The sequence below is a fragment of the Phascolarctos cinereus genome, unplaced genomic scaffold (assembly GCF_003287225.1).
Source record: "Phascolarctos cinereus isolate Bilbo 61053 unplaced genomic scaffold, phaCin_HiC Scaffold_3;HRSCAF=262, whole genome shotgun sequence".
NCBI lineage: Eukaryota > Metazoa > Chordata > Mammalia > Diprotodontia > Phascolarctidae > Phascolarctos > Phascolarctos cinereus.
In genome coordinates this window covers 191,252,178-191,272,661 of record NW_027555736.1, presented here as the reverse complement: position 1 = coordinate 191,272,661, position 20,484 = coordinate 191,252,178, and the positions used below count along the sequence as shown (strand labels likewise).

At 40.5% G+C, this 20,484-nt stretch overlaps 1 protein-coding gene across 1 annotated transcript in view; it reads right to left on the bottom strand.

Annotated features, from left to right (window-relative positions):
- The window catches only part of EGLN3 (egl-9 family hypoxia inducible factor 3), a 44,539-nt gene that overhangs the window by 8,513 nt on the left and 15,542 nt on the right, over positions 1-20,484 (bottom strand). Inside the window, exons 2-3 of the mRNA XM_021009363.2 lie at positions 2,933-3,052; positions 1,229-1,365 (exon numbers count right to left, since the gene is read on the bottom strand). Coding sequence (XP_020865022.1) covers positions 1,229-1,365; positions 2,933-3,052 — 257 coding nt within the window. The remainder of the gene's footprint in view (positions 1-1,228; positions 1,366-2,932; positions 3,053-20,484) is intronic.

Here is a 20,484-nt window from a genome sequence, read left to right as displayed (position 1 = left end):
TTGAAAATTTTTTCTCCCTTTTTCTCCCCCCCCACCTTCCCCAAGATGGTGCACAATCTGACATAGGCTTTACATTTACATACCCATTAAACATATTTTCACATTAGTGAAGTTGTAAGTAAAAATTAAAACTAATAGGAGGAACCATCAGAAAGATGAAACAAAATTCAACTTAAGGTAAAAATAAGTGAGAGCGATTCGACTTCCGTAGTTCTTTCTTTGGATGTGGACAGCATTTTCCATCCCGAGGCCTCTGGAGATGTCTTAGATCCTCGTAACGCTGAGAAGGGTTCAGTTTAACATTCTTAGTCATTGCATAATGGGCTGCTATTGTATACAAAGTCCTCTGGGTTCTGCTCACTTCACTCAGCATCAGACCATATAAGTCTTCCCAGGTTTTTCTGAAGTCAGCCTGTTCATCATTTCTTATAGAACAATAGTATTCCATTACATTCATATACCACAACTTGCTCAGCCATTCCCCAATTGATGGGCATCCTCTCAATTTCCAATTCTTTGCCACCACAAAAAGAGCTGCTATGAATATTTTTGTACATGTGGGTCCTTTTCCCATTTTTTTGATCTCTTTGGGATATATGGGCTCTATTTTTTAAGGGTGAATTGGATAAGATCAGATGAAAATGGAGCCAATAAACCATGTCTTTTGCTTAAATGTTTATCTTTGGTACAAGTCAGAGTTGGGGGATTGTGTTGTTTAAATAAATAAAAATGTAATAAAACATAAAATTAAAAATGAAATAAAATAAATTTTTTAAAGTTTACATGTGATATTCCTTTCAGGCTAATGTGCTCCCCCAAAACAAGAGGGTGGGAGGTAGGGGGCAGGAAATTAGAGGGAAACTAATTCTAGCTAACCTAAAGTTAGTTAATAGAGTTAATGAATATTTCAAATTGAAAGCTCTGGTTTCCTCAAACCTATATATCCAAGATTTTCCCTTTAAATACATTCAGTACAAGAAAATAACTATAGTGTAATCAACTGCTCAAGGTCACACAGGAAGCCAAGTCTGGACCTCAGTTTCTTCATCTGTAAAAATGAGAGTTGGGGGTGGGGGAAAAGATTGAACTGCTTATCTAAGGTCCTTTCCTGTCCTTAAAAAAAAATAAACAAACCCAAAAAAAGATGTGATTCAGTTTGAAAATGATGATTTGGTTATTCCAAAAGAAAATCTGTCCTTGGGGGTATATGTCATTCTTAAGGTTTTACCTCATAGCGTAGGAAGGCTGTACTTCATGTGGGTTCCTACGATCTGACCAGAAGAAGAGTAGCCTGTCAAAAATAGGTTCCACATCTGCTATAAAGGACTTTCCTTCTGGGAATATCCGAAGAATCCCACCATGTAGCTGAAAAATACAATAAAGGTTATTTCCTGAGCACAGATATAATTCCGCAGCTAGGATGAACATATTAGCCTACTACTGATAGGAAAAGGGAGTCTGATTCCCCTGCTCTCTCTTCCAAACTGGAGTCCCCATACATGTGGGTGCATGTGTACACATACACATTCATCATTGAAATGCCACACCATCTACCTATTTGTGACCTTAGCTAAATCTTTTCATCTGACTGTATCAGACACTGAGTTGGCAACATTATACACGAGTAAACAGAGGTAAATATTTTTGAGGCTCTTTGACCTCAAAATGTAGTGCTATTTGAAGGCCTCTGGGACAATCACAAGATAATTTGGGGGACATAAGATAATATATTTGATAGAGAAAGGGAAAAGAACTGTGGTTTTATTAGCATAGGGCAATGGCTGGGTGAGGAAACTCTTCCCACAAATGCAGGTTGACACTTCTCTGCAATTGAAAGAGTCTTTATGAGTGGCCTAGAACAGGGAGAGCTTAAGTGACTTTTGGGGGTAAACAAAGTCAGTAGGTGTATTCATTGCCAGTTCTCTTTCCACAATGCCATGGTGGCACTGCAACATACTGGACAATTAATATATTTTTTAAAATTATTATTCTTTTGAAATCTGATGTGATTTAAGGGACACATTTTAGCTTCATCACGTTGGGGGAAGGAAAGGGAAGAGGGAAAAGATGAACTTTCCCCTAGTGTTTTCATTCACTCACTGTTTTTCTTGCTGGTTTAATGGTTTCTCTGGCCCCCAAACAAAAACCTTAGAACTTCTCTGAGGCAGCCTGTGTCTGACCCCAACTGACAGGAAGCAGGGATGCTGAAGATTCAGAAGCCAAGTAAGTTGGAATAATTCCCTCACTTCCCAAACTACTAAATCATTCCCGAATTTTCAAAAATACCTCAACCCACATGCATCAGTTTTTAAATCTGGATAAGCATACACACAGGTTACACACATTGGAGAATATATAGCATGAGCCAAGACTCCCTTGGAGTTCATACCCATGTAGTAAACCATAGCAAGTGGCCACTGATGAGATATTTTATTCTGTGTGAGAGAGGCTGTGGGAAATTCTCTCTTGGGGATGCTTTTATATCCTGGAGTATCAGTTTTGTGAAATTCTCTCAATATTGCTGCTGGGAGGAAAAGTGTATTTTGCTGCTACTAATTAGGTTTCAGCAGTCTAAGTCACGTCAGCTCTGGCTGGGCTCATAGTCTGATCCCTCTGCTCTGAAAGACAAGTAATTGGGAGTGGAGCTTTTTTTTTGGGGGGGGGAGTTACTAATTCAGCTTTACAACCATTATTTTCACCTTAGCTCCTTTCATCCAGATTTTCTAGACGGTGGAAAAAAAGAGACAATTTTCCCCAAAATACTATGAAAAGGCTCCTCGTTGGAAGATAATGAACATCTTAATATTTCAAAGTTTTCTCTACTTCTAAATTATATAAATTCTCCCCCGAAAGCTAATTCTTAGCATAATCCTCTTCCTGTGCCCTGTACTCAATGTACATTTATACATAGTCCAAAAAGTTCCCAACATACCTTGGAATCCCAGTTCTTGTTCAGATAGTAGATGCAGGTGATACAGCGCCCATCTCCATTGGGGTTGTCTACGTGTCGAACATAACCGGTCCCATTCCCAGGATAGCAAGCCACCATTGCCTAACACATAGATTAGACAGATAAAGGAGCATTTATCAGGGGTTTTCTCTATGCCTAATGGTGATCTAATCACTAAGGATATAAATGAAAATTGAGCAAGACAGGGAGCTAGGTGGTGCAGTGGATAGAGCACTGGCCCTGGATTCAGGAGGACCTGAGTTCAAATCCAGCCTCAGACACATACTTACCATCTGTGTGACCCTGGAGAAGTCACTTAACCCCATTGCTTAGCCAAAATAAATAAACAAACAAAAAAATCGAGCAAGACAGTCTTGCCCTCAAGGAGCTTACCTTCAAAAGAAGGAAAGACAACATATAAAGGTGAGGTGGGGGAGGTTGTTGGGGGTGGTGAGGTGGTAGAGTAAATACAGTGACAATGAGAAATCTAGAGATAGATAAATAGCTATTGATACTACCTAATGTTCTCCAAACAGAATCCTATTAATATAGGGTATTCCAATTCAGATTTTTGGGACATCCTTTATATCACCATTTAAACTTTGGTTTCTATGCAGTCTTTGGCATGTGGTGGCTTAATGTTCTTCTAAATTAATTCTCCTTTGATCTAGAATTTTCATCATTAAAAAAAAAATTCAACTCATTCTTGTACCCACTTTGCTGAACACTATTTCCTAAACTCATAATCAACAGTTAACATCTTTTTGGTCAGCAATTTCAGAAGAAAGCCAAAGACTGAAGTACCCAGGTGAGCAAAGAATACTGTACTAGGCCTGCAGAGGTCAAGGTCTTTGGCATTCTAAGAAGTTCAGGTGGTAAGAATATTATGTTTGAGATACAGTCACAGGCAGGACAAAACAAAGAGAAAGCATCATCCTGAAGTCATAGGAACCTTCTGCGTATCAGCAAGGGTGATTCTGGAAACTGCTTTATGCACCTCTGAAATCATTCAAGTGTTTTCTGTGGAATTTCCTAGTCTGAAGGGTAAGGATTGAACTTCAGTTTCCTCACCTGTAAAATGGAAGACAATAATAGTGGTACTATTTACTGGCTCCCAGGATTGAAGATCAACACACATAAAACACTTGAGAGGAGGACGGAAAGGAGGTAGGAGAGAGAGAAAAGTAAATCCTTGTTAGTTGTTGTCTTTTTCTATTAATTTTTTTTCCCCTTAAAAGCACTATGCAATGAGTAAAAGCCTTTAGGGCAGCTAGGTGGCACAGTGGATGGAGTACTGTGCCTGGAATCAGGAAGACTCCTCTTCCTGAGTTCAAATCTGGCCTTGAACACTTAGTAGCTGCTTGATCTGGGACGTCACTTAACCCTGTATGCCTTAGTTTCCTCACCTGTATAATGAGCTGGAGAAGGAAATGGCAAACCAATTCAGTATCTTTGCCAAGAAAACTCCAAATGGGGTCATGAAGAGTTGGACATGACTGAAATAATGACTAAACAAAACACTGAATAGGGCTCAAGATAGGAGGAGAGTAAGAAAGTCAGGGAGGGGCAATTCCTTAAATTGGCAGTAAAGACACATAAATATATCATAGGCTCACAGATCCAGAGTGCGATCTCAGAGGTAATCCAGTCAACCCCACCTTGGTTTTAAGGGAAACAGACCAGGAAGATTAAGTGATAGGCACAGTGGGGACTCAGCTCAGATTCTGTGATTCTGTGTTAGGCACTTTCCTCATTCCTTCCACAATGCCTCCCAAGTACTCCACTTGCTCTTAGCAGTATGTAGGTCATAGGACCAGCCACATAAGCAAACATTTCTGAAACCTTGCTATTTTTTTCTGGCTAATTCTTTTCAGATAGTCAAAAGGCGTATGGTTCTACTGGAAGAGCACCAGAAGCCAAGCATCAAACCCAGTGTGAATTACTAGATAACACAAACTTGATGGTGTCATGGACACTTTTGTAGAAGACAGGGGCAAAAAGATACTGCTAAGTATCATGTATGTTCTTTACAGTAAGTATTTTAAAATTAATTTTTTATTCTGAACACAACAAGCAAAAGGAGCATTTCCAAATATAGAGAATGGAAAAAGGGGGATTGTACATGAAACTGTGAATCTCTATTACTAGCTTAATAAATTTCCTTTTAAGCACATTACAGTACAAATTCAACCTGTAACTTTCAAAGTTTTATTCTTGGTCATTTTCATCTGCTTTCTTCTTCTGTACATTTAAAAAAAGTGTTTCCATGACTCTCTTTTCCTTCCTTCCTTTTCCTTCTTTCTTTTTCTATCTCTCCTTCCTTCCTTTCTTTTTTTCTCTCCTTCCTCTCTTTCTCTTTCTTCCATTCTTTCTTTCTTTCAGCAAACCTATCAATACTGCCCTTCACCCTCAATGAAAAAGAAAAGAAAACCCTTGTAACAAATTGGCATAGTCAACACAACTTTCCCACATTAGCTGTTTATGAAAATGCTCAGGGTACTTTTTTTTCCTTTTTCCTAAAGCATATCTCATTAAGAAGTTGTACATCCTGAGTTAGGGAAATAGATCAGCAACACAGACTGGAGTTCTTTTTCTCCTAATTCAGTTCATATACAGCGGGATCAGTAGTGCTTTCAACCATTTTAAAACATTGCGCACACACATCTAGCAGGATCTTCAGGTCACATTTCCTGACAAAATCTCACCATCACTGGGACAACAGCCAACATTATGCTCACGGCACAGAAGGGACACCAGCAGAGTCTGCCCAATCATTTCTACTAAGAGTACTTGGAAAGCTTGGGCTGGCCCTTTAGAATGCTCTCAACTTCCTGCTACTCTATTTCTCCTAGGGTAAAAGGAAGTAATGGTAATTTTGGCTTGGATGTAAACTATAATTAATACAAAGAATTAAATGCATTATTTCACAGTATCACCTCATTTTAAAAAGGGTAAAGGGATCTAATAATAGCTAACATTTATATAACTTTTACTAAGATCCTTACAATTATTATTTAGTTTGATCCTCATAACAACTCTAGGAGGTAAGTGATAATTATTATCTGCATTTTACAGATTTGGAAACTGAGGCAAATAGAGGTGAAGTGACTTGCCCAGGTTCACAGAGTTAGCAAGAGTCTGAGGTTAGATTCCAGAACAGGCACTCTACCTACTGCATCATCAGGCTTTAATGCCCTTTTATTTTTATTTTTTAATTTTTTAGTGCCCTTTTAATTCGGTCAGTCCAGCAAACATCTGGTTGCTGTTTGTTATATTTAGCATTTAAAAATTAATTTTAAAGTATTTATTATGAAGAACAGATACGGCTTGAGTAGGATTTTTTTCCTTCTGTTCTCTGACAAAATGTGTACAAGGAACAGTGCTTAGGCAATAGACATACAAAGTTAAAAATGAGTCAAACCACACGTTCAGAGAGCTTACATTCTACTGGGGGTGGGAGGGGGCACAGGGAGAGGAGAGATACACACTTAGAGAAATACAAGATATTTGGAAGCAAGAAAGGATAAGAAAGACTTTTAAGTAGGTGGTAGTAGTACTTGCTTGAGCTAATAAGCCGTGAAGGATGCTAGAAGCCGTAAAAAAAGGTCCTAGAATCAGACTTGGGGCTAGTATGGGACCTCTGAGACCCTGGTTTCTGGTCCCACCTCCCTTGTCCCTATACAAGACACAGCTAGGTTGCGTGGTGGATAGAATACCATGCCTAGAGTCAGGAAGATTCTTCTTCCTGGGTTCAAATCCAGCTGCAGACACTTCCTATCCATGTGACCCCAGGTAAATTACTCAGCCTTTTTTGCTTCAGTTCCTCATAGGAAACAGTAAATCACTCCAGTATCTGCGGTGAGAAAACCCCAAATGGGATCACAAAGAGTCAGACATGACTGAAAAACAACTCTACAACCAAAAGTGATGTAACATAGGCAGAATCTGAACCCAGGCCCTCTGACACCAAATTCAAAGCTCTTTGCACTGTGTGGGAGGAGTTAGCTTTTGCAAAGCAAAAACAAAACCCCCAGTTAACAGAAGAGGTTTAAACTTCCAGCCCTTTCAGAAAATCCTTGTGCAGGTTTCAAAACAGGAGCCCCCTCCTTGCCTCAATGAAGAATAAAGTCATTATCTCCCATGAAGACTCCCAGCCTTAGTTAGTAGTATATTTAGATAGTAGTATAAGAATAAACTACTGTCCAAAAGCAATTCCTTGCAAATTACAGGAATGGCCCACAACTTAGAGAACCCTTTGATCTCTCTCATTCACTCTACATGCACACAGCTAGCAATTGCAATTCGTGTGTTCAATAGTTGCTTGTCAAGCTCTGCTGAGGGAGAGCTCCCAGGCTCTAATTACTAGCAGTGTGACCTCTGGGCTTTAGTGTTTAGTGAAACGACTGGACCAGATGATTCCTGAGGACCACAGATCAGCTCTAAGTCTTAGGGTCACCCTATGATCAAATAAGAGAAGAGGGAAGATTGTACCTTGGAGTTCTGTCAGTATCTTTGAACACAAAAAAGAAATGAAACGCGTGGAGTTACCTGTAGAGTAGTAGGCATCATGGAAATTTGGTACCTCTTTCAATAGATAACAATTTACAATCTATTCAAATGAACGCTTTGCAAGACAGTTTGAGGTTTGTAAAAGGCCACAGAGTATTGTCTCTCTGTCTTACTGTTCTCATTTTTTTTAAATGCCTCAACGACCTGCTCTTTTGTGTTTTGGGGTGAGGAGGAGGAGAGGAGAAGGAGGGGCAACCCTATTGAATATGTCTAATAAGGGAAAGAGAGAATACTGAACAGCTCCTAATTACCTCTGGAAGACAGCCATTATTTTAAAAACTTTCAACAATGTTGGTGATAGATTTCACTATTTTAAGAGCTCTTACATTTCACTGATGTAGACACTACCTCTTCAACCCCTTCACCCCTTAATTGTAGAAATTCTTAAGCTAGGGTCTGTGACCTTTTTTTTTTTAGTAACTATAATTTAATATGATTGGATCATTAGTTCCCCATGTAATCCTATGCATCTTATTTTATGTAATTAAAAACATTATCCTGAGAAAGCACCCATAGGCTTCTGCCAAACAAATCATAACACAAAAAAAGGTTTTAAAAAAAAACCTATCTTAATAAATCATTTCAGGAGTTGCTTTAGCCAAATAATGACCACAAATCATAATTACCCATCATAATTATATGTAATTGGGACAGGATAAAAGAAAGGGGAAAAAAAATAAAAAAACAAAATGTAGAGAGGCAAACACTCAATGAAAGAGTCAGGAAACACAGGCTCTGAGCCAGGGGTGCGGAACCTTCGGCCTGGAGGCCACATGTGGCCCTCTAGGTCCTCAAGTGTGGCCCTTTGAATGCAAACTTCACAAATCATAATCATAATTATATGTAGCTGGGACAGGACAAAAGATAAAAAGTTTGGATTCAGTCAAAGGGCTGCACTTGAGGACCTAGAGGGCCACATGTGGCCTCCAGGCTGCAGGTTGTCCACCTCTGTGTCTAGCCTTAACTCTACCACCAGCTGCAGGAACCTGCACTAGTTTTCCCTCTAGAAAAATAACAGGGTTAGATGGCAGGACCTGAGGTCCCTTCCAGTTATAACATTCTGCTTTTTTGTATGTGAGCCAACATTTTCAGGACATCATTATATATATCTTTTACTATGCTGTAAGACCTAATCTAGGCTGAGAAACAGAACAGAACATCTAGAAACCCTACCATCAAATGGGAAGCTCCTTTTTTTATTTCAAATTTTTTATTTGCTATGGTTAATTAGAATTGAGCTGAAAACTCTAGTTTTAATGAAGTTTTGCCTTGTTTACAAATCTTTTGGAGAAATTTGTATGGTCAGAACATCCCTACCACCACCCAAGACTTTGCAATTGCCCAATGCCAATGTGTGAGGAAGCAGAAGTATAAGATTTCTTTGTCTTTTCTTCTTTTTCTCATAAATAGTATTTTATTTTTTCCAATTACATATAAAGATAGTTTTCAACATTCATTTTTTATAAGATATTGAGTTGCACATTTTTCTTCCCCCTGGTCCTCTCCCTTCCCCCTTCCCCAAGCCGGCTGGCCAATCTGATACAGGTTATACATGTGCAGTCCAAATGGGAAGCTCATAGTTTTCAGACTACAAAGAACTGGCATGCTACAGAACTTAAAATTTTGGCTAAATTTCCATGGGCATTATGGGAAGAGAGAGGAAGTTCCTGGGACCAGTAATTGCAAAGGTAAAATATTCATCCTTTCTGGCTTGCACCTGATGTCATTTGACTAAAGCCTGAAACAATGAAAGGAAATCATTGTGAGCCTCCTAGAGCCTGTTGAAACTATATCCAATTTTATCAGTGTTGCCTGGCCCAGTGCCACAGAAGACATAGGTCTGGATTCCCAGCTATTTGCCTGGAATTCCCAACATGTTCCAAAGTAACCTGAGAAATCTAAACAAGCAGCCTGAATGTTATTTTTATAACCGGCCATGGTGGGTGCCAATATGCTGCACGGGGCCACTACAAACACCGGAAGCTGAGTAGGTCAACTGAGTTGCTACCTCCGCCTCCCTGAGCTGGGTGTGGGGATACTGGGTCACAGGAAGGAGGGAAGAAGACAGCTTCAAGACAATGAGTCTTTCCAAAGTGTCTGGATTACAGTGAGACAAACACGCAAAGCAATACTTGAAAGGATGCTACTGACTTTTTAATTTCCCCGAATCCTAGGTTACATCTCTTGAAATGGACTTAGGTTATAAAATTTTCACACTATTTTAACCATATCTTTAATTTTATTGGCAAAAGCACTTTCAATATGAAACTCCTCCCTGAAACATATAGTTTTAACAAGTTTCCTGGGGTACTGAGAGGTAAATGATTTGCCCAGAGTTCAGTTAATGTGTCTCCCTACCATATTTTCTCAACTTTGAGCATCATCACCATCTGCTTCCTCAACTGGAACCCTGGACTCTCACCCTATGACACCGGGGTGTGACGTTTTCATTTCCATCTTGTTCCAAATAGACTTCCCCTATACTTCCTAGACATCGCTACATCACGTCATCTACACTATTCCCACCATCCTCATCTCCCTCCTACTGGGACCCCAAATACCAGCCAGGAAAAAGTTGGCTCTGATAAGTAAGCTTTTGCCTTATCTTGCCCAGAACCAAGTCTCCTAGTCTGTTCCTAGTCATTTCCGCACTATACAGTACTCCACCTCCCTTTTTTTCCCCCAGCTCACCTTTATGTGTTTTCTTCCCCCATTAGAAGTTTATCTCTTTAATGTAGGGATTGTTATGTTTGCTTTTAAATTTGTATCTTCAGTAGGTACTTAATAAATGCTTTATGTGTCCGTTTATGTGCCAGAGGTGAGACTTCCTTACTCAGAGGTAAGGTCTTCCTTACTCCCAGACTAGCTTTCTACGACTATGCCAGATGGCCTTTCTAATAAATCATTTAATTAGGAGACGGTGACCACAATCACGAGTATAAGTTGTGGGACTACTTCTCTGTGACACAATATGCTTCCTGCCTATAACTGCTACAGACGTTTGACCAAGCCTCTTGGAATGCAGCTCCAAGGCTGCATTCCATTGCCACCGGGTCCTGCCAAACCAACACACCAACGATAAGCCCCAAGAACCCTAAAGAGAGCAAAATACCACAGGACCATATAGGTGTACAGTTGAAAGGGGCTTCAGAAACCGTCTGGTCCAACAGCTTCATTTGCTAGATGAGGAAACAAGAGGCTGTCCAATTCAGAGTCAGGGTCAGGGCTGCACCAAAGCCTTCTCTTAAGGTCCCCAGTTCAGGAAGTCAAACATCAGAAAAGGCAACCATTCCCAAACTGACGTGACAGAATGGAGAGAACATTTTCTCGAATGGCTGAAGAAGAAATGTCTTGGAGGTCACCCTCTGCATTCCCAACCCAGAAACCAAGTTCCTTCAATCAAAGAACAAAGGATAATTGAAAGGAAGTAACCAGAGGTGAGGCACACCACCAAAACACAAACATTAATTTTGTTAAGCTCTCCACTGGAGGAACACACCACCTCAATCTATTTCTTAATGCACTGTATCCCAAACGCTTACTCATCAAGTCTCAAAGCTATACGTATAAACCACAAGCCCATATTATCTCCTGAATCCTACTCCTCCTAGCCCCAAGTTCAAACCAATTCACCCAACACGTAGCCCATTTAACCGGGCCCTTTTGGAAGGTCTGCTCTTTTATTGGACTCCCCTCAAACTTGTCAGCCAACATTTGTTCTACCCCCTGGTTTTGACCTTTTACACAAGGATACTAGATCCCTCGAGGTGCCTCATCGTCAATCAAGCAATTCATCAATCAATAAACATTTATTAAATGCCTACTACGTGCCAGGTACTGTGCTAAGAGATGGGGAATCAGAGGCAAAAGAAGGAGCCTTCAAGGGGCATACAACTGAGCGGGGGAGAGAGACAACATGCAAACCAGCACAGACAAAGTATATACGAGATAAATAGAAAATAATTAACAGAGAGAAGGCACTGGAATTAAGAAGGGTTGGGGAAGACTTCCTGTGGAAGTTGGGATTTTAGCCGGGACTTAAAGGAAGCCAGGGAGGTCAGTCCTGGTCAGTATTCTGAGTGGAGGAGGAAGAGTATTCCAGGCACGTGGGACAACCAGGGAGAATGCCTGGAGCTGAGGGATGGACGTGTTGTTTGTGGAACAAGTGGGAGGGCCTTCCCCCAGTCCCAGCTGTAAGGGTCACGCGAAAGAGATACAAGATAACCTTACTGAGAAAGTGTATTAGTTGCTGGGGATGGTCAGGAAAGGACTCAGAAGAAGGTGGCTCTTGAGGCTAAATCTTGAAGGAAACCAGGGATTTCTAAGGTGAAGTAAGGAGCAGAAGCATTTCAGGCACGGAGGGCACCGTGTGCAATGTCAAGGACATACAAATGGAGACAAAACTATTGTCTTTGAAATGTACTGATTCCAAGGTGTTTGGGAACATCCGGAATGACTCTGGAATAAAAAGGGAGAGATTGGGGCACAACAATTTTGGAAGAAAAGCAAATTAAGCCTCTCTTCCATCACCATGCTTAAGATGTTTACAATGCCTCTTTTCCCATATAATTTGGCTTTTAACTAGCCCAGGTGCTGAGGCTCTTTTAAAAGAAAAACTTAATTAAGTAACCAAACTGCCCTGTGTAATATGAGAAAGCCTGAAAGAGGCAAGGTCTTTTAATGGCAAATAAAACCAAAATATTCATGTCAGTTATTTTCTATTTGACTAATGTCAAGGGAAGGAGGAAAAGGATGAAAAGTAACCTCTGGAAATCCTTTGCAAGGACAAGCAACTTAGATCTAAGAGGGAAAATGAAAGGAAATAAGATGTATACGTTTCTTCTTGGCCTTAGGCTCCCGTTGAAAAGGGTGGTACTGATTAGGCTTGGGGTAGCTTTCGAAGACATAGTCTTTTTCCTTTTAGGGGTCCGGGTTCCATCACCATCCTTTTATGAATTCAATATCTTCTCTTCAGCACCTTCAAAACAGACGCTAAGAGAGGCTAGTAACTCATACAAGTATTTGGTGGAGGGGGGGATAGTGGGGAAGGTATTATTGTTTCTTAGGTTTCACATAGCAGGCAATTGCCACAAAAACTGTCTGGCATCTGATCATTCCTTCCCATACATAATCAATGCATAGTGAAATAGAAAAACCAAAATATAAACATGATAATTAATGAAGATTACTCATAACTCTAAACAGCTGCTTTAGGTCAGACATTTTAATGCTTACTTTTGAAAAGAGTGAGGCTTAACTAAGAGTATATCTCCCTCCTCATCTCTGCCATTGAATTTCCCTTCAAGGCTCAGTTCGGAGGCTCATACATCTCTGTGTGTCTTGTTTCTTTCTTTCTGCATCTCTTCTCTGTTTCGTGACTGAGTGTCTGACTCTCATTCTCTTTGCCCTTCCTCTCCTGCAAACCACCTTTGTTAGTCCTGTCTCTCAGCATTTACTAATTATTTAGTATTTACTTTTTTGTGAATACCAGCTTCATCCACCCTCCCCCACTATATCTCTACCCTCCTTTCTTCCACTCCTTTCCCCCAAGAACAAAATTCCTAAAGATCCTAAAGATTAGAGATTGTTATAGCCTTTATATCACTAGTGCCTAGCACTGGGTGTGGTAGACAACTTGATAAACGTTTACTGAGTTGAACCAGGTGGTGATTATGTAGCTCTATTATTGTTATTACAAGCTAGATGGGATGCAACGGAGGAAAAGTGAAGAATCACTGAGTATGGGCTTATAAAAACCCACTGCTCTGTTAGTCAATTCTGATTGTTTAAATAAGGATAGAAGTACCCAGAAGACAAATACAAAAGAGCACCACTAGTTAGCAATGTCAGGGCAGCTTGGTGGTACAAGGGATTGAGTGCTGTGCTTGGACTCAGGAAGACTCATTTTCCTGAGTTCAAATCTGGCCTCAGACACGTCCTAGCTGTGTGACCCTAGGCAAGTCACTTAACTCTGTTGGCCTCAGTTTCCTCAACTATAAAATGAGCTGGAGAAGGAAATGGCATATCACTCCAGTATCTTTGCCAAGAAAACCCCAAAAGGGGTTACAAAGAGTTGAATGCTAACTGAAGTGACTGAACATCAACAGTTAGCAATGTCACCTTGGTATCTCTTCACCCCCTCTGGGGAGCAACTTAACTGCCTTACTGTAACACTCCAAATGGTGGTTTTAAAAAGTACTTTGTAAGCCTTTAAAATGCTTTTAGATATGTGGTTTTTATTACTACTCCAGGGGTGTTTAGGTACTCCTCAGTTAAGAGGGTGGTAAATATTAACTCCATCTAAACCTTGCATAAATCCAATATTTTTCTTCCCACTACACGCCTGACCCCATCTAGGTTAGGAAAACCAAAAACCGATGTTTCTTAGAAAGTATATAGGCTCAGAAGAAAAGCATATACGATGCTTAAACTTTCATTATAGCTCCTATTGAAGAGTGATATAACAAATCAAATGAGGGAAAAAAAACCTACCCTCAAAACAGAAAGTCTTTTTTGATTGGGATATAAAATATTTAAATCCCACCACCACCCTCTTTTAATTTGTGTGTGTTTTTTAAGTAAATTACTTACTCTTCTAGTGAACACTGAAAGAAAAAAGTTACCCTAATATTATTATTCAAGTCCAGTACATGGGCAGATCCACCCCCATTTGGTCCAAATGTCTTTCAGGTGAGTCACATTCACTAGAATCACCCAGTGATACTCCTACATCATCCTTCCTCCACTCCTAAACTGAGCATTAAAACCACCTTTTTTTTTCTTTCAAATCTTTAAGGAAAGACTTTCTAGGAGCGATTCCTGATACATAGACATTGAACCAAACCCAGTTCTATTTCCACCTCACTCTTTTACCCTAATCCAGACACTCCCCCCCCCAAAAGTTCATTTTCTTCCAGTATATCCAGAGGGCAAAATGAGGGAGGGGTCAGGGCTTTTCCCTCCAGAAACCAGATCAACAACATCCTCCTTAAAAACAGCAACATCATCATCATCATCAACAACAACAATAATTAGGTTTCGGTATAAAGTATAAAGGCAAGTGAGAAAAATCAAAATGAAAATCAGCAAGACACTAGACAAATGGGACTCCCAAATGCTCTGAAAGTATTGGAAATGCCTGCCTTTTCTTGGCATCAGAGCTGGATGTGTTGGGAAGACAGAGGAATGTCTTGGCTAAGCCACCACTGCTCCCATGACCTCCTCCCAATTTATTCTAACACTTGTCTCTGGGAGTTGACATTGTTCAGGACCTTGACTCTACCGTGAACTTTTTGGTCTGGGGTTCAGTAGCATCCTAAGCCTGAGGGCGACAGGACTTAGCATTCAGTTTTTCCAAGTTTAAGAGGAGGCTCAGGGGGATTCCCTTCCATTAGGCCCCCAAAGCCCTCCCCCCTCCTTAACTCTTCCTCACTCTACCCCACCCCCCAACCCCTCCAAAGAAACCACGGGAGACCAGGAATTTAAGAGGCCATTGTCATTAGTTTCAGATTCCGGTTAATTACTTTCCTAGGAGGAGTTTCAGCTACAGCCCGCCAATTAGCAACTGTAAACAGCCACTGCAATATCGATTTATCAATAAAAGCTGTTTTGGTTTAGGAAGTCAGCCCCTTCACCACGGAGGCCTGGCTCCCCGCCAGCTGGATGACGGCTTAATGACAGGGCTAACGTGCAGTGCGTGAGGGTATCGGCAATCAAACACCCAACTTCGTTCCAGAGAACACAGCAGAAACTGTTGGGGGATGGGGAGGACTGAGGCAGTCCCCACATACTCCTCGGTTCAGTTTTCACCTGCCCCTCACAGTCAACAATCCATTAACGCGTCATTGACTTCATCCAGGATTCTTTATATTCTAAAACCAGTCACCTCTGGGTTTACCCAGCTTGGAGTTAACATTGAGATTAGGGATTTCACCATATCCTTCTGGGTTCCTCCCCTAGTTATAGAGAAATCAGAAAACCCAAGAAATTTACCCAGCACAAGACTATTTTCTGATGTCCCTCTCAGGTTGCCTAGAGGGTCCTTCAAATTACCATTTTTTCTGGTCTGGACTTAGCTCCCTCTGAGGAAACTTTGCTGATGCAGATGAGAAACTGTTCAGAATCTTGCAATTCTAGAGAACTGTGTCAGGGCACTGAGAAGTTAAGCCACCAAGCTGTCACAGATTCAACTTGAACCTACAGTCTTTGGAACTCTGAGGACCGCTTTCTTTATGCCACATCTTTCTTCAGGTCAACTTATTAAAAACAATTTCATAAGTGAAATTTGAACCAATACCAAACTTATTACTGAAAGAAAGAGCAAAAATACCTTTAAAAATAATAAAGGAATGTATGTTATTGTTGATTTGAGCTACCAAACAAATAAGGAACAAAACTCTGGGAATTTAAAATAAGGGGCTACTTACAGAAACGTCTAATAAACTAGTCCCATTCATTCATTCAAAAAGAAAAGCTAATTTTCTTTCCTTTAGAGCATTAAGGGTGAGAAACTAGACGCGTAGTATATGGTGCATGTCTAATTTGACACAGAACATATGTAACACATTCTAAGGATGAAACAACAAAAACAGCTTGGAAAAAAAAATCTTACTTATAATTTCAGTTTTTCCTGGGCTAATGAAGTACTTCAAGGAAAAGACACTTGTGACTTATATAAAGAGAGTTCAAACTCTACCTGTTGGACATGTAACAAAATGAGGCGTTATGTGGAGAGGCAAGGGGGGAAGGACACGTACCTGAATTGCCTGAAATAAAAGACTAAAATTTAAACTGAAACATTAAAGTCAGAGGATTCAAGCTGAAATGGTCTTACAATGAGGGATTTCAACAGATAAAAGATGTCAGGGAGGTGGAGGAGGCAGGAAGGGAGACATTCTAAGCATAGGGAATAGCAAGAGAATGAATAGGAGAGAAAAGAGGGAAAGGGAGGAGGGATATAGTCTGACTTGGGCTGGAAAGTAGTATGCAAAAAGGGAAACAAAGATCAGGCCAAAGATAGGAAGATTAGGCAGCTATTTATTACAATAGTTGAAGTGAAAACCTAAGTGAAACCAAACAGAAAAAACAAATAGAGGGTATTTTTAAGTAGAAGGGACTCAGTGGGTGAAATATTACATTAGAATCGGAACATCTTGGCAATTCGTTGGATTTGAGAGAAGAGAGAGAAAACTCAATTAGACAGGAAGTCAAAGAATAGCCAGATGAGACCGGCAGCAGCACTGCATCGATGTTATGAGCTGCCTTTCTATATGTGTCCTGGTTCGCTCCATTTGGGCATCACGTGTTTATGACAGAGTGTGCACAGAGTATCTGAACGACAGGATTACTGATGCAGAGCAGGAAGGGTCCTCAGAGATCATCTAGTCCAACCCCTTCATTTAAGATAAGGAAACTGAGGCACAGAGACGTTATTTGTCCAAGGTCACAGAGGTAGTAAAGAGCATCAAAGGAAGGATTTGAATCCAGGTACTCAGACTTCAAAGCCAATGATCTATTTTCCTCAATATTCTATTTCATTAAATACTTTTGCTTGGGGGGAAAATTGTCAACCAATGAGTCACAAAGTTGAAACGAAGAGTTTATGAACAGGGAAAGTGATGCCACCAACATAAATAGAGAAGGGGGTGGTGGTGATGAGCCAGTTTGGGGAGGCAATAAGGGCTTTGGTTTGCAAATGTGGAAAAGAAGGCGGTTGGAAGTAAGATACTGGAAGCCCAGGGGGAAAGATTCAGAGTAGAACTATTGATTTAGGAGTCATCAATCTGCATAGAAATGACACCTAAAGCCAAGAGAATTGGAGACCAAAAAAAAAAAAAAAGAGGGGGAGAGAAAAGGCCCAAAGACAGAATTGTGGGAGGACAGGAACTGCTCAAGGAGCAGGAAGAGAATGAGAAAACCTCATGGGTTTAGAAAAAGCCTTATATTTAGAGAAACTGGGTTCAACTCCTTGCTGCTATATGACCTGGAGCAAACTACTTCTACCTAGGCCTCAGTTTTTCTTATGTATAAAATTCTCGGATTGTCTTAGATGACCTCCAAGGCCTCTTTTGTTGTTTAGTTGATTTTTCAGTCATGTCTGACTCTTCATGACCCCATTTGAGGTTTTCTTGGCAGAGATACTGGAGTGGTTTGCCATGTCCTTCTCCAGCTCATTTTACAGATGGGGAAACTGAGGCAAAAAGGGCTTAGTGACTTGCCCAGAGTCACACAGCTAGTAAGTGTCTGAAGCCTTTCCTAACTCCAGGCATGGCACTGTGTCCCCTAGCTGCCCACGGCCTCTTCCAACTCTAGCATCTATGTTCCAAAGACTGGTCAAACAGGTAAAAGAACTATAGGAATAAAGTGTCACAGAAATCAAGGACAGGAGAGTGTATCAAGAAGGAAAATAGACAACAATGTCAAAAGCAACACAAATATGATGGATGATGATCCCCTCCAAAAAAGGTTCTTGTGTTTTATTGATAAGGTCCCTAGTTAACCTCGAAGAAAGTATTTCAGTAAAGTTAGAAATAGGTGGTTAAGAAGTGAAAGCAGTGACAGATTACTGTTTCTAGCAACTTGGCGGTGAAAACAGAGAAGGTCAGTATGATAGCTTGGAGACTTAATAGGCAAGGTAAGAGTTTGCCCCTTTTTTTGATTTATTTCTTTTTAAAGGGCAGTAAAAGAGCAGCATGATTGCAGACAGAAGAGAAGTGAGCGAATAGAGAGAGAAAGATTCAAACACACAGTGGGGGGCTATCATGGATGCAGCAACATCATCTTAGGAGATGATGTAGGATTTGTCAGAAACGCTAGCCTTCATAAAAAGCAAAGAGGAATAGGAATGGGGAGGTGAAACCATTCTAAGGTTTGAAGTCTATCAATCATGTAGTAGACACTTAACAAATACTTACTGACTTAATAACTGCCTCTTCAAAGAAGCCAAAGAAAAGTTGAAGAAGTTCATATCAGATGACCTCAATAATGTTTAGTGTTTAGTCATATTTCAGTTGTGTCTGACTGTGATCCCACTCGGGGTTTTCTTGGCAAAGATACTGGAGTGATTTGCCATTTCTTTCTCCAGCTCATTTTACAGATGAGGAAACTGAGGCAAACAGGGTAAAGTGATTTACCAGGGTCACACAGCTAGTAAGTGCCTGAGGTTGTCTTCGAACTCATGAATATGAGACTTCCTTATTCCAAGCCCAGAGTTCTATCCACTAAGCCATCCAAATGCCCCCTCAATAATGCAGCAGAAGAGGTTATACGCCAGAATGCAAAAAGGAAGAGATTTAGGATTACAGAAAAGAACTCTTGGAACAAGGAAAGTGATAAGAGTTCAAAGGAGCTGCACAAAAAGGCTTTCATGAAAGTCCCGTTGAGATTAGACATCTAGTATCTACACTGCCTTTAGTAGTGTCCTGCCGCTCAGAAGAAGGATCAGAGAGGGTAGAAGAAGGACTAGGGCATCTAAGTTTTCAAGGGTAGAGATTATAAGAAATTACTGACTTTACTTAGAATTGAGAAGGAAATAAAGCCAAAGGAGGGTCGACAAACAGCTTGATAGTAAAAGACAGGCATGTGGGAGAACTAAGGGATTGGGAAAGGGAGAACCAGTAGGACCAGAGTTTAGAGTCTTTAAGGTAGGACACTTTTCTTTGATGATGACAATGTTGAGAGCCAAGGTTGGTGTATTTGTCCTTCATTCTCCAAGAGGACCATGACATCAAGGAGTTGATGACATGACTTGCAATTGACTTTGGTTTGAGTGAGGGAGGGCTGTGCAAGGTCACCAACCTCACTTTCTCCTCCAGAGCCATCTGGGTCCAGTGGCCAGATATTCATCAGGACAACTGGAGATGGCCCAGGATGCAGTGGGAGACCCTTTTAAGCTAAGGACTTTTCAGGTTCTCATTTTGAGTGAGGCAACACCCATTCAGTGAATAAGCCTCTTTAAGAAGTGAGTCAAGGGATGGCCCCTTTCATTAAAAAAAAAAAAACACAAAAACTGGGAGGGGAAGACCCTCAGGGTTGCTGGCCAAAAGACAAACAAGCTACTATTTACATGCATCCAGCACCCAAAATAGCCATTAAGTGGTGCTTGGGCAGGGACCTTTTGTTGTCCGATCTAAACCACCAAGATGGGCACCTGGCTGCCCACAAGAGTGGAGATGGGAGAAGAAACAGGAGATCATAGTATCACAGATATAAAGCTGGAAAGAACCTTATCAAGTCATCATTTTGTGGATGAGGCTCTGACAGGTTAAGTGGCTTGTCTAGGGTTTCACAGCAATTAAATACATAAGGCAGAATCCGAACTTGAGGTGGCTTCCTTCTAACAGGTATATCCAACTGCACCATGAGTGAAGGACTTTTAAAGAACTTAGGGAATGATAAAGGTGTTTTTTAAAAAAAAGCTATCAACATAGGTATTCAAGTCTCAATTGATGCCAAAGAAAGTGGGCGATAACTGAGTGTCCCCATTTGAAAGATGAAGAGACTGAGGCTCAGAAAGGTTCCTAAAGTCATACAGCTAGCAAATAAAAGCAAAATTAAGTTTTCTCTATACCAGACAGACTCTTCAGACCTTAGTACATATATAATATTAGCTACTCAAATGTTTGTTAAATGAATTATCTACTTAGAGATATCTTTCCTCCCTGTCCCTCTCCTCATTACACATATATTCCAAGAACAAATCCTATGCATTCCACTTCCATAACCTTTTTTTTTTATAATGCCAACACCCCTGTACAGGTCCTCAAACACCTTTTTTTTCCCCTAGAATATTTTAAGAATAATTGTGAGTAAGAATATTGTTAAGTAAGAATATTAAGTGATCTCTCAACCCCCAATCCCTTCTGTCTCCAGTCCAGCTTTCACATAACTGTCAAGAATAATCCTAATACAAAAATCTAGCCATGATATTCCTCTGCTTAAGAACTTTCCGTATATTTTATCCTAAA